The sequence below is a fragment of the Cyphomyrmex costatus genome, unplaced genomic scaffold (genome assembly GCF_001594065.2).
Source record: "Cyphomyrmex costatus isolate MS0001 unplaced genomic scaffold, Ccosl1.0 scaffold474, whole genome shotgun sequence".
NCBI classification, from domain to species: Eukaryota; Metazoa; Arthropoda; class Insecta; order Hymenoptera; family Formicidae; genus Cyphomyrmex; species Cyphomyrmex costatus.
In genome coordinates this window covers 1,308,343-1,323,336 of record NW_017279009.1, presented here as the reverse complement: position 1 = coordinate 1,323,336, position 14,994 = coordinate 1,308,343, and the positions used below count along the sequence as shown (strand labels likewise).

Below are 14,994 nucleotides of genomic sequence, written 5' to 3'. Positions count from 1 at the left end.
CAGTAAGTGTATATATTTATTAACACTTCGACCGTGATATATATATATATATATATATACGCACACACACACGCACACACAATTTAGTAAATTTCATTTTTTGTGAATACGATAGCAATGTTCGTCAAACTTATACATAATTCTTATAAATGCTTAGGATTTCATATAGCACATATCGGATTCTCAGTTCGTTGTTTTATAGAATTTTATATTAAAACAGAATTTCTCCTTTCCCAAATCATGTTTCGTTTTCTTTACATATAAAATTATGATTCTGTGCGTCATGATAGCCGCGTGATTTCTAAAGTTTGCATTCAATTATGTGCACAATTCGTGATAATTCGTGTTCCTTGATCTCAGAAAAAAGAATATTGCTCCATTGGTACGAACGATAAATGACAAATGTAAACTCAACGAATATATCACTGTCTCGAATCACGAATCGTATATAGTTTAGCGTAAGTTTAACACGCATTAGTATATTAATAAAAATATCAAATGTATCTTCGAAATAGTATCAAACGTAACAAGTTTAACATTCGTTTGAAAATCAACTATACTTGAAGATATATACCTTGTAGTACATTTTATAAAGAATCAACGCATATAAGGTAAAATTTAATATTTCTGCTCGACTTTACAGAGACACCTGTCTGCATATTTGTATGTGTATACGATATTTTACAATACTATATCACATGAATATAGTAATTATGCAATTACATATAATATCCTCTTATATGTATTGTATATTGTATAGTATATGATAGACCTTATGTTTTATTATCTGATTGGACGTGCACTGTTCCATTTGCAAATGTAGTTTTTCTACTATTGCAATAATGAATCGGATTATAATATGTCATTATATTCAACTTGCTCGTGTCAATTTTATAAATAATAATTGAAAGTATATTTACAAGTTTAAAAAGATATATTTCCTTTAATTGCAGATCTATACTTAATCATGTATTCTTTAAAATGCATATTTCCTTATAATTGCAAGTATTACGTGTTAATTACGATAATGAGCACCCTGATATTAAATGCAAATTATTGTAAAACAAATAGTATCGCACATAGATTTCAAATACCAATTATTACAAAGAAACTACGTAAGAATAATGAACATATACATATATAAATAAATATAAATAATAAATACTGTTTCTTTAAACTAATAATATTAAATTATTGTATCGTATTGAATCATAAATTGTAATGTTAGATCACTGGATGTAACATATAGAACACATGGAGTATTATATGGAGTATTATTTCATGAAATCAATGTGATATTTTTTTAAGACACATTTGAGATATTAAATCACTCTTTGAACCTAGTTTTATTTATTGTAAAAGATCTCGCTCTATTATTATTATTAAATTATAATAAAGATCAGATAGTTAGTAAAGTAGTAAGTGAAATAAGATAACAATGACCTTACATATGTTGATTTTTTATCACCGAGACAAAAACACGTTACGCGATTTGGAGAAAAAAATTCTTATTTAACTTTTTACTGCAGTCTTTTTTGTAAGTATCAATATTGTTCTAAGAAAGAATAAAAACATAAGAATTGCGTCGACAATCGGTATTATATGGTTTTTTTTTATATGATTTCAATAGTTTGGAACATTTGTCTAATCATGTTTTGCAGTTTAAATTCAATTGAAACGTAAATTTTTTTGAAGCTTCTTGCTCAAGCGGCTTATTTCAAATCAAAGACTCACATCTCCATATTCAAAGTTCCATTTCTCATAAGCAGCTAGACTTGCCGGTGAAACGGATCTACGAATTCTCTTTAGAGAATCACGGAAATCTTGCATTGTGATGTTACGAACGGAGTTAAGATCCAATTCTTTCACCTGATCTGGATTCAATTCTGAGAATGATATAATAAGATATATATTGTAGTTAAATTTCACAAGTAACAGATTTTTTCTACACTTTCAAGGCACAATATGAATTCGATGGAACCTTCTTCATATTTTTTATTAGACTTGACACAATTAAATAAATAAAATATATAGAATTGATACACACTTGTGTGGTAAATATAAAATCAATTTCTAATACCTAAGAGACAGTATGCGTGCATATATTAATTAAAATGATAAGACACATTTGTAGGATTGCAAGGTGCTATATGAGTGACCAAATTCGTATCTTCACTCATAACATAAAATTAAAAAAAAAACAAGGAAGTTTCAGTGTTACCTCTAATAGGCCCAAGTGCTGCATCTTTGGCTAGTCCAGTCAAATCGCTTCCCGAGTATCCTTCCGTCAAAACTGCCATCTCATTCAACTCTTCGAACATCAATGGATCATTGTGTTTGGCCAAAAGTCTTCGAAGTAACACAATTCTTGTTTGCAAGTCAGGTAATGTAACATATACGCGTTTTGTGAATCGCCTTAATGCAGCCTCATCTAATTCCTGCGGTCTATTTGTAGCAGCCATAACGAGCACTCTTTCTTCTGGATTGCACGGCAAACCATCGAATTCGACTAAGAATTCTGTTTTTAGCCTCCTGAAATACACACACACACACACACATTCATTAACACATTATGTTCACACTATCTGCACACGTACATATACACGCGCGCATATACACACAATAATAAATTAATTTAGATCACTGTATGAAAAATATTACCAAAATTCGTACCTACTATGACTATTCTAATTCTATCATCGAGAAAGATACCCGCCTCGAATAATCGAGAAGTTCCATATTTAAATCTTGATTGAGCTAATATTTTTGTCAAGTACTTTACAATATTTAAAGATGCTAATAGTATCATTATCAAATGGTCAATTGATTAAATTGTGACATTATTTTAGATTTAGTTTATGATTACGTTTTAAGTCTGATAATAAGTCTGGCGTTTACATAATTATAAAAGAAGTATAAGAATTTACTAAAAAGTATAAGAATTTAATAAAAATGTGTGTGTGTGTGATTAGCATCAAAATTTAGCCCTGACTTTGGTGCTTTCCTTATTTATTTGATTTGATACATATATTTGTATGTGTATGGTGTGTAATTATACAGAAAGAATACACGAATAACTATACCTCGAAGCTTCGTGTTCGTTATCTTTACGCTCGCTTAATAATGAATCCACTTCGTCGATGAAAATAACAGAGGGCTGAAACTCCCGAGCAATAGCAAATAGAGCCCTCACTAATTTTTCACCTTCTCCAACGTATTTCGACGTGAGACTGGCTGCAGAAATCGAAAAAAATGTTGCGTTGCATTGAGTCGCAACGGCGCGCGCCAACAATGTCTTTCCGTTTCCCGGTGGCCCGAACAATAATAATCCTCTCGCAGGTGTTCGCAGACCAGTAAATAGCTCAGGTCTTAGCGATGGTAAGATTACCATCTCTTGTAAAGCCTGTTTCGCAGTCTGAAAGTTTAAGTCAAACGAAAATATTTAGTAAAAACCAAGACAAAGGGGAACTGAAGGTAATTAACAGCTATTAGCATTAATTAGCTAATAAGCTGTTAATTACCTGAAGGTAAACTAATCACGAAAAAAAAAATTTTTAACTGCTATAATACCATTTTTTTAAATATATCTCTACCATACCATATAATTCTTTTTTTTTAAATTATTAAATTTAACCTAATCGAATAAAAATATTATTTGTTGTCTGAATATTTAGCGACAAACTGCATAGTAGAAATAAAAAATAGAGATATTTATATAAACAAAAAATAAATCTAAACTAAAATCTTTTATCAGATAAGATAATTATACTAAATTTGTGTGTGTGTTAAGAAAATTTATGGTGTATGTCAGATTGATGTAAAAACTCTCTCCCACATACAAAGTCGTAAGGCAAATAATATATGTTTATCTTTCTATCTATTTAGTAACAATTAGGGATGGAGATAATGTTCTCTCCATCTCTCGCAATATAATCTATATCAATCAACAATAATGATAATGATATTGACGATAATTCGATGATGATATACCTCTTGGCCAGCGATGTCTTCCCATTGCACTGGTGCTCCTCCTTCCAAGATCTCGTCGAGAATCACTTGCGCGAGTTTTGGATCTACGCCTTTTAAAATTGGTACTTTTCTTGTTGGCGTACTCCTGTTACTGCTCGAAGTGGTCGGTGTTCCTGGACGTCTTATAGGTGAACCGTTTCCAGGTACAGATAATTGTCTTTTTACAGAGGGTGGTGTGGAGGACGGTTTGATAGGCATGGTTCTGTGGCAAGGTTGAATAGGCATTGATCTACCCATGCTTCGAGGCAATGTCTGGCTTTTACTTAGGGGTGTTCCTGTTATTCGTTTACCAGGGACCGATAGTTTCCTACCAGATGCTGAAACAATGCCTGTACTTAGAAATAAAGCTTAAAAATAATAATTAATTTTTACAATTAATGCAATTTTATGCAATTGATGATGTAAAGGATCGCTACTAGTTAATTAATATTATAAAAGGCAGATCCTGCGTATCAGTCTAATGGATAAGAGGGTCTATCGCAAAGATAAAAGTAAGAAAAAAAGATTTTCACAGCCAAGATATGTATATATTTTCAATATTGTTATCTGTATCGTTTAATTTAATAGTAAATAATAGGAGAGTGTACTAAAAATGTTTATTGCAACAGTGATATATGTATTACCTCACTAATAACGTAATTAAATTTTAAATTGTTAAAACTAAATTTTTACATTCAGATAAAAAATACTTGCTACTATTTGTACTTTCTAATAAAGTTACGATTACATTGCGTGTATTGTGTGGTGTCACTTCAGTCGAAAGCAGAATTGTAATTTAATAAAAAGCAATGTAAAATTTAAATTTGCGATATATAGTTATGCAATAGATGTAATATTCTGTAAGTTTTACGTGTGTATTAAAAAAATATATCGATTTTTTAAACTTTTGTGTCGATTTAAGTTTGAAAAAAAAAATACAGGTACATTGCAGCCTCATCATACATTATCTTTAACTATCGCTAAAAAAAAATTGCACAAATATTAAATCTATAAAAAATTATACACATCATTTTAAAATATGTGATTGCGAATATGTATGAATTGTGTTTAATGAAACATATCGTATGATAGTGTACATTTAATTGTACGTCTAATCTGTCTTGATGTGAATTTGATAAATAACGTATAAATGTTTTAAATTTAAGTATAAGGCGCTTTACGAAAAATTTTATCGTATGTAATAAGCGAAATGCAGCAGTATTTGAAAATTTACGTATACAAAAAAAAAAGAAGCGATTAAGGCAAGCCCACATTCATCTACTCTACCTCATGAATTTTGTATACATGTCAAACGAGTGTTGTGCATACAGCTACTGCAAACCAAGTAGATATCTCTTCCAAATAAACAATTAGCATTACTGTGTTATTTACTTGCATTCGACTTTCTTTCGCACTCAAGCCCAGAATCTCAGGCAAACAATACCTTCGATAGTATGAGCGAAACAGTTTTTTGGTGAACGTGGCCTTAACTTGGGAATCTGGGTACACATAGTCTGTCCGGCGTTAATTGTCGCGTGTATATTGTTTGTGTTCTTATTGTGATTAATGTTGGGTGAAGTTCGAGCGTTTTGATAAGTGTGCGTGTTGCGGCGAGCCCTCAGATGCTTTCCCGGATGTTCGCCGTCCATTTTATTTCCAGGTGCGCGATTGTTGATATTATTGTTGATACCCAGCTTTCTCAGCTCACGCACACTCACTACAAAAAGGAAAAAAACATTCTCTGCCATGCTGCAGTAATGCTATAGACAGCTAAAAAAGAAAATCAGGCTAATTTTTCGGTCGTACAACGCTCGAATACGATAACAAAATACCGATAAAATGTCGCTACATGTCTCGGAACAAAAGCGCGCGTTTCGATTGTTATCATTGCCGCGTGATAGTTAAATGATATTTCAATGAGATTTAATGAGATTGGGCTTTTAATATTTTTTGCTCTCAGTTTGCTTTATCGACATACATTCGCGCCAATTTTTCTTTGATTTACATTTCTTCGAAATGCAACGAAATGCACAATAAAGATAGACTTTGTGCACAAAGTAAATAATCTAGGAAATTGTAAATTATATGCGGGCATGCATATATAAATACATACGTACACTCGCGCGCGCGCGCGCACGCACGCACGCACGTACGTATTCTTCGAAAAAATAAAATAAATGGCACACGAGCATGCTAAATACACATTGAAGTTCTTTCTCTTGCCATTCCTAAAAATTTACCTGTGGACACCGTTGCCGAAATAAAAGGAAAAAAGTAGGTGTATGTATCAATTATATTACATTATTTGCAAGAAACAAAACTGTCGTTGTACCACAGGTTAACAAGCTTGGAATAGCTTAAGAGACGCGGCAATGTGCAGCAGAACAACGGATGTAACAACGAGCATACTAACCGAGGAAATCAAGTCTGTCTTTCGCCATTGCTAGATTCGTACACATCTTGTCGTGAAGTCTTTGCGCGTGTTCCCATACTTCACCGTGTCCACCAGTGCATTCTACGGCTATTCCTTTCTCCAATTCTCCGATTCCCTTTTTGTACAATTCTATCGCCATTTCCTTTTGTCCTGTTACAATGAGTGGGAACAAGATTATCGAAGTTATCGAAAATAACACTAGCAAAGAGCTTTAGATGGACAATCATTTACAATCATTTAAAATGTACCTTCGTTATCCTCATCGATCTTGAGTGCTTTGCTAATGAATTCAAATGCTCTGCGATGATGGTGCTTTTGCTTAGCTAGCAATGGATCCCCGGGCCCTGGGCCAATAGGACGTCTAGGCACTTGCGACATGACCTCGCTTTCTATCCGATTACCATTGATCAAACGACCATCCGTTGGCTTTTGTCCCACGACACTCTCCAATTGACAGACCTGTTTGGACGCCTGTCTGCGCTGGATCAGCTGAGACGTAGAGGTGTACAGGTATTTGAACACCACAAATAACTGATAGAGCAGAGTGCGCAGCACATTGAACAGCAGTATCAGTGGAAAGGAGACAATGTAGAGATTGCGCTTGTGTATCGAGGGCTGCGAGGTGGAGCCGTCTGCGAGGAAGCGATGATGGCCGTGATGATAATGATGATTGTGACGGTGGCTGGCGCAGCTGATGGTCGTCGTCGTTTTGTCGCTGTTCTCGTTCTTGGTCACGCATAACTTCTTCGGCGACTTTGTGCCGAACTTACGGGTCGGGCGCGCGCCATCGCTGCAAGACATCTCCCAAAAAGACTGATGCGATTCCGTACGTTCGCGGGATTGTGTTGCTCGTGTGGTCGTCGACGATGGCGATGGTATTCAAGAGATTCACAAGAATCACGAGTGGCCGTGCCGACATCCCCGACGCGGCGACGGACGAGGATGTCTACATCGTCGTTGCTCGAGTGCCGGCGCGTGGACGGTGCGATTAGGAGCTAGTGACAGGAGGAGCAGCGGCGACGACGATGACACGGGCAAGAGACGCCGCGTCTTACCAAGTATCTTCTCTTGGAAGAAAAGCCGAGATCGACACGAATCGATCTCACGCGCTTCTCTCTCGCGAAATAGCGGCAATCAACAATGGCACACGCGAGTCTTCGTTCAGCTCGAGCATCGCTTGTTTTGGCCCGCTTCCTCGATGCTCCCTCGACGCTCCCTCGATGCTCCCTCCATGCTCCCTCTTATTCCTCTTATCGCTCTTGTCTTGGCAGCGCCAACAAGAACCAAGCAATTTTCGCGCAGTTCCAGGTGGTTCCTGATGACAATTCCGGCCAGTAAGCAATTCGGCAAAGTTCGGCTGATCCGGCACAACCCGACACACGGGTAGACACGAGAAAAGGCTGCATTTGCTCCCGTACACTAGCGCCAATACAGCATCTATTTTCGAATTGAGTACTACGTACCTATGTATGTACGCTACGATAAAATCGCAGGGTGTCACAATCGATTTCACGCTAATATAGGTAGTATGAATCCGTGCTAAATCACGGAATCGAACATAAAATATTGGAGAGAAGACTGACAGAGAACGAGACTGCCGTAGTCGTGAAGTAGGATAAGAAACAATGATTTTAAAAATATATGTTAGGAATATCTTTTGTTAGTTATACATATATGTTTTGTAGATACTTAAGAAATGAAAATCATATTACATATTTATAAATTACTTTTTTTTAAATTTTATTTCAGTGTATATATTTATTTATTAACTATTAGGATGTATGACGAACAGAGTCAACTTTGATTATTCGTGATTGAAGTTTCATGAAAATAGGTGTCCACTCTCAAATTTCTCTCTGCTTATATATTATTGACATACATATATAAATACACGATGAATTATAGGGTGTTCTCTATTTGGTGGCACAAGTCAACACAAGTGTCTTTCTATCTCTTTTGTTACTTTCTAAATGTCAAGAAAGAATGTTTGTGTCAACTTGTGTAAAAAAAAATGGAAAGCACCTATAATCATTAAATTATATAGAAAAAATTTACAAGATTCTTAATTTAGCTCGCATCGTTGTTATAGAGCTTGTGTGGATGGATATTTTAAACACACACACAAGCCTCGTGCAAGATAACACTTAAGTGACACCTTCCAAAAGAGCGTATAATACAGTATGATAAAAATGTACATTTTTCCTTCTTTTTTATCAAATCAATCTAGTTACTATCGCTTTCCGATAGTTCTGCTTGTTCCTTGACTTTTCGTGTTTTGCATTTTACCTTTCTTGTTTTGCTCAAACCCTGTTTTGATTTTCTAAATATTTCTATAGCGTGCAATTTCCTTTTTAATGCACTTTCCTTATCTTTCTCTCGTTGCGGTATATATTCCTTGTTATCTTTCTTTTCATCAACGGCTTTAATAGATCTCTCTCCCTCATGGATAGCACTTTTAATCTTACTAGTCGGTGTCTCAAGTTCAGTAAATTCAAATTCTGAATTCTTTTCATTGTTTGATTTTTGGACAGCACCGTCTTTTTTATTTTTCTTAAGTCGAGGTTTGTCATCTGTATTACTATCCATATCTACATCGTCACTATTCAATCTGCGCAAAGCCTTCTGTACTCTCTTACTTAAGCTTGATTCGATCGAACGCGGAGACGCTTTCGCTTTGAAGTACATATCTAATAACTTTTGATTCTTGTTTTCTTCCATCCTCTTCAATACTGGTATCATTGTGTCGTCGAATTTGCCCTTTGTCCATCCAAACTTCTGCCTGGTATAGTCGCAGAGAAGCACGACGTTCGGCTTGTCCCAGGTAAAAATTTCTTTCGACTCGTCAACCGTGGGAAAAAGATACGCTTGGACAACTGCTTGATTTGGGAAATCTGTCAAATAATCAGTTACTTGCAATCACTTATACCCATTTACTTTTACTCATTCTTATCGGTCTATCGGTCTACGTGAGACTATCATTTACCTTTGTTCAATTTCAGACTTCGCAATTTATTGCGCAAACTCGTTTTTCCAGGAGCAACAAACATTCCCTTCTTTATCCACGAACAAAAATTATGTAATCCATGTAATACGTTATCTCCATCGGCAGGAAATGCAGCTAATATTTCTAGCGCAGTAACTGGTCCAATGCCAACTATTCCCGTAGTATAATCACTACCAACCAAAAGGGCCAATTGTATTAATTGATTGCGGTTGAGTCCTGTGTGACATATAATTATTTTATTATTAAATCTTTAATAATAGATTTTCATACCATTTTTGCACAAAAACAACATATATTCGTATATATATATATATATATTAATTAGTATTATTTATATTATTGCCACTTTAGCTTAAAATAATAATGGATCTACCAATACTTACTAAAATGATGTTGAATATCACAGGCACGAAATCGTAACACTCTTTTGTTGTGGTTAAAGAAATTCTTGTATACACATTGACCTCCAAAAAGCCAGATATCAGAATCATCCGTAATTGTGCCGTCAGTTAGTTTAATTTGTTCCAAATATGCACATTGTGCTTCCGCTTCCATGGGAGCTATTATGTATGGTATTCCGAATAAACGTAACAGATCCTGTAAACGAACATAATGTAACACACATCATTGTCTTTTTGTATTCTTTCGAGTATACCTGTGCATCGGTTTTTATTTGCTCAGAAATACTGGTAGCTTGTCTCTCTAGTTTGCCAATGTCTCTCGCAAGTTCTTCCTGCTGATCTTCTAATTGTCCCTGTAATTACATAATCATATTTCAGACAAATAAATACAAATGCAATAAAATTACTGTCCATCTGTTTATAGAAATAATGTTGAGTTTACTTTCAATTCTATCAAATCTTCTTTATTAGTAGGTAACACTTGTGGTTTTTCCTGTATATTTTCGTCAAGAGAATTAATTCGAGTATCAGTATTATCTTGCTCAATCGACTTACTCGAGTTTTCGTCGACACGTATTTTGTCTTCGTCATCTGGTATATTCTCGTTTAATTCAATATTGTCTAGTAATTCAGTTTTTGTTTTTTCCTTGATTGATTCTTCATATATAATATCTAAGGCACTATCTTTATTATAGTTTTCAGAAATTAATTGTGTTTGCTCATCTCCGTTTATCGTATCGACAAATGGTTCTTGCTTCGAATTCACTGGTCTAACTTCTTCTTTATTCGTTTTGATAAATATATCGGCAAATATATCATCTTCTGGCTTTTTATCGATCTTAAAAGTTATCTCAATATCTTCTTTCTTCGTAACATTTCTTGAAATATTCATATCATGTATCGGAACATCTTGGATTTCAATGAAATCGTCGGAATCGGAATCAGATGTATCTACTTGTATTACATTTTTGTTAGATTTCACGGTAAGAGAATGTTCGTCAACTATTTCTTCGTCCGAGATATCGCATGTAATAGTAATATTTGAAGTCTTGTCATTGCTCTCCAATGGTTTAACTTGAGTGAGATTATCCGATTCTGGACTAGATGAAATTAATTCATCGGTCATATTTTCTTCAAAACTGCATACGTCTTTCTCTCTCTCACTCTGTGATTCTACGGATTTCAGAACTTGCTCACAATTTTCAGGAAAAGTTAATTTATCATCTAGCTTTGTGATTTTTGCTAATTCTATACGAACATCTTTTTCTGCGGTATCTTTAATGTTTTTGCTTACCGTTTTGTGACTTTCATCCTTAGTACGTTTAATAAGTTGCATGATTTCATTCTGGGACAAACCGCTGTATTCTAACATATACGTTAATGCAGGATTTATCATATTCTTTCCCAATAATCTCAATGATTCGTTTACATCATTTTCAGATTCCCACTCACTATCAAATGTGTATTCACTTATGTTTTCTGCAATAGGTAGAGCATCATCATAGATCGATATATTGTCCTCACTATTGGAATCGCTTAATTCATACTCATTAATATTTTCTACAATTCGCATAGGATTACTTGGACCAGCAACAGGTTCAATTTCTTCATTTACATACTGTAACGTATCACTTTTGTTCGATTCTGGTTCGTTTGTAACAGATTTTGTCGCTAACGCGTTTTTGTCTGCATAAAGTAATATAAAATTCATTATTAAATAGATGGTGATGTATAATAAGAAATGTTTATTGCACATACCACTGATGTAGATCAATCTAGTTGTATTATCCGCGGCTATTCGAAAAGCCAAGTCTCTACTCTTTGTATCAACACCTTGTTCAGTCAGTAACTTGTCCAACTCTTCCAATGTAAGTGTCTTTCCACCCATTTCCTTTTCAGCAGATTCTAAAGATTCTTGCACATGTCTACGTTTAAGTAAACGTTTCAACTGGAAGCCTGAGAACTCATGTGATTCCTACACCGGACATTTAGATAATATAATATAATATGTGTGTATATATAAGCATTAAATATTGTTTTCCATTTGTAGTTTGTACATACTTGAGGCATTTCATACAAACGACCCCAGGAATTTTGTTTTCTCGTTTCTTTAAGATCAGTGAGTATGTCGTAACGAACATCTGCAGGTAATGATTTAAATTCGTTACTGGTTACGTCAACGTTGTGTATGTTTCCCTTCCATTTGGATTGCTTTCGTGGACTTAGTTCGACAGGGGAGTCGGAATCATCTTGATCATCATCAACATAACTCTGCAAGTTGCTAACGCTAGGCATATCAGGTAGAGCAAACATATCATCGTTGGAATGTTTGGTTTGCGTATTTATCGTTATTTGTGTCGCTTCACTATTCTGATCCTTGGAATCTTTATTAAGAACGGTTTTTACAACTCTGTGCTTTATCAAGTTGTTTATCAAATCCGCCTTCATTTTCTGCGCCTTACTCGTGGCAATAGATTTCTGCTTCCTGCGCGAGGCCTGCAAACACAAAAGAATGAGAAGGCTCTTTTCTCACTACCTGGTTCCCACGGTGAGCTAATTAAGTACGAACAATATTATAATCAAGATAGAAGAACAGTTTAGTTTGTACGTAAATGCATAGTGCACAATTTTTTAAATTTCATACAATGAATCGCGTATCTCCTTTGCATGAAATACATGAGTTAAAGATCATTAATTAATGTATTTGTTAATTTATAATATTGTAATCAGTTGAAAGAATCTGATAATGTATCACATATTTACAATTGTATTCTTCTTGAGCATGGGTACTCCACCATCAAATACGAAAACAGGCTTAATTTTGTAATACAGAAGTTTGCATATCCTACTGAATAATCCAAGCAAATGAGCATTGGGTCTAGGAGCGCCATGACGATCTTGATATCCTTGCAATACTTGGTACATCCATATTGATATATCTATAAATTGTAAAAGATATATATCACATTATTATAAAAGTTTTATAATCAATTGTGCTTCTGTTAGAAACTCGAGTTGAGGTAACAGGTCTCTGTCATCTTTTTTTTTTTCACACAAAACTTAAATTTAAAATATTATATACATATATGTTTATACTCGCCAATTGCTAAGACCTTGCCCTCGAGGCTTTCTAAGGGTACCGGCTTTCCGGATGCATCAAGCAATTTCCACAAGCCGTATACTCCCATTGTGTCATGGATTGCGATGATACGGAGACACAGACAAGTGTCACTAAAACTGTAACGCAAACCCCTTCCTGGTATATTTTTCTTCCATTATCTGAGGAAATTTTAACTGTTAATATCTTCAATAACTAACCTAAAAAATGCACGCGATTAACTCAAATCGAACTCGCACGTATCGTCGTGTCACGATATATACGTACACGATTAAGGTCATCCACAAGAGGATAGAAATCCACACACCCGCGAAAACACACGTTTAACGTTTTAGCGTCTGCGGGCGTTCAGCGAAGTCGACTACGGTTACTCGTAGTTCGCACTGTTGGCAATCACTAGTCAGCTGACGAAGGAAGCCGGTATCTGCACTTGCGCTGACTTGCGCCTATTTTTTCTTTTTGTTTTTTTGCAGTATAGAGACGCGAGTAATTATTTTGCCTTAAAAAAAAAAAACCTCTCGCTATGCGATTATGGTGGAAAATTGGAGAACGATCGTGATGGCGAGAAAATACATCGTTTAATTGTAGTTTATACTTTACAATCTTTACATGATGCGCGATCATACATCATGGGACGCATTCAAGCGTTTTAAAGGCTACACAGAGCTATAGCTATAATTATGCGACGTTGTTCCGCATCTTAATTATTTATTCCTTAAGGCGCAACGATATAATAATTAAAATCGCGCAATAATTACAATAGTAGATCGTATCGAGATCACGCTCGCGATATAATTTCATGCCGGTGTCTTCGCGCCTCCGTAGAAAGAACGAGCGTGGGAATCGGGTTTTATAAAAACTTGGTTTGCGCGTTCGCGGCCGAAGCGGCGCGCTCGATCTGATCGTCTCTACGACACTTCTACGAATCAAGCCAATAGGAGTAAAAATGGAAGAAAAATGGACGGGTTACGCCCATAGTACACGCACAAGGCAATTGGGGCGAGCGTCATATTTAGCATATACGATTTAGCGAGTTTTATTCCTTGCACTACCTAGATGACTTTACGCCGCGCCGCGGCGTTTAACGCACGAATAATGGATATATTTAATTTTTAACGGATGAAAACTCGTGTTTGTTTTTATTTTCATTAATACATATTTGCGTTATTTCTTACGTAATCGTTTACGTGTTGACCAGCACATAAGAATAATGTCTTAACGTGTATATAAAGAGGGGGGGCTTTTCGTTTCTCGATGATTTTAAATTATATCTTTTCCCCCCTTCATTTTGCACAATTCTGCAGCGGACTGCTACAATCAGCCGAGGCAGAGAGGAAGAGTCAGAGTCGCGCGAGACTCGAGCCGCGGTGACACGCAACGATACAAATTAAATATAGAAAGCAGCTGAAATGACATAACGTGTCAGACGAATCGACTCGAATGGGAAGTCATCGCGAGTATGGAAAAATGTCGAAAATTGTATCGTCGAGTTTAGCCATCGAGTGAGCGCAAAGAGCCGTGAGAACGACATGTAGAAATTGTTACACGCAAAATAAAGTAAAAAATAATTAGTAGCACGTACAGTCAAAGATTGCGCAGCTGGCAAAATGGAAGGAGCCGCGTTATGATATCTCGTTGCGATATAGTTATCGAATAAAGATGTGAACCGAATCTCGAAGATAAATTTTTTTCAAAATCTGTCTCTCTCTCCTCTCTCTCTTATTTTTATATCTACACACATATATGTTTAAGTTTCTGTGACCGAATTGTAGTAGTATGCATTTTTGGAACTTAAAGGGAAGACAGGTATAAAATAAAGTCCCAGCAGTGCAGCTGTCTAGGAATAAAAACGGACCTCTAATGTGCGTCTATATATCTATTTTTTTTCTCTTTATACGCACATGTGCACGTCTCTCGCAGTGTTATTACAGTGTTACACATATATATATATACGTATTATATGTGTCTGTAATACAGGCACGCGCGTTTATAGAACGAGTGGTATACATATATATATATATATATATAT

The 14,994-nt window shown here is 35.4% G+C and overlaps 2 protein-coding genes across 3 annotated transcripts; both read right to left on the bottom strand.

Moving 5' to 3' along the window:
• Positions 1-1,677: 1,677 nt before the first annotated feature.
• On the bottom strand, positions 1,678-7,343 carry spas (spastin). 2 transcript variants are annotated; one of them, XM_018545017.1, is made up of 7 exons: positions 6,691-7,343; positions 6,422-6,592; positions 5,453-5,725; positions 3,991-4,346; positions 3,084-3,415; positions 2,222-2,532; positions 1,678-1,886 (listed from the first exon to the last, which is right to left on the bottom strand). In XM_018545017.1, the coding sequence occupies exons 1-7, from the start codon at positions 7,241-7,243 to the stop codon at positions 1,723-1,725; spliced, it is 2,160 nt and encodes a 719-aa protein (XP_018400519.1). In that variant the 5' UTR covers positions 7,244-7,343; the 3' UTR covers positions 1,678-1,722. The 2 variants fall into 2 exon arrangements, with proteins under 2 accessions (XP_018400519.1, XP_018400520.1); XM_018545018.1 differs by lacking the exon at positions 5,453-5,725.
• Positions 7,344-8,196: 853 nt separating this feature from the next.
• mus201 (rad2 superfamily protein mus201) lies at positions 8,197-13,035 on the bottom strand. Its single transcript, XM_018544850.1, has 9 exons — positions 12,948-13,035; positions 12,611-12,786; positions 11,909-12,343; positions 11,606-11,822; positions 10,290-11,533; positions 10,102-10,200; positions 9,830-10,043; positions 9,426-9,662; positions 8,197-9,333 (listed from the first exon to the last, which is right to left on the bottom strand). The coding sequence occupies exons 1-9, from the start codon at positions 13,033-13,035 to the stop codon at positions 8,666-8,668; spliced, it is 3,378 nt and encodes a 1,125-aa protein (XP_018400352.1). The 3' UTR covers positions 8,197-8,665.
• Between the last annotated feature and the right edge of the window lie 1,959 nt (positions 13,036-14,994).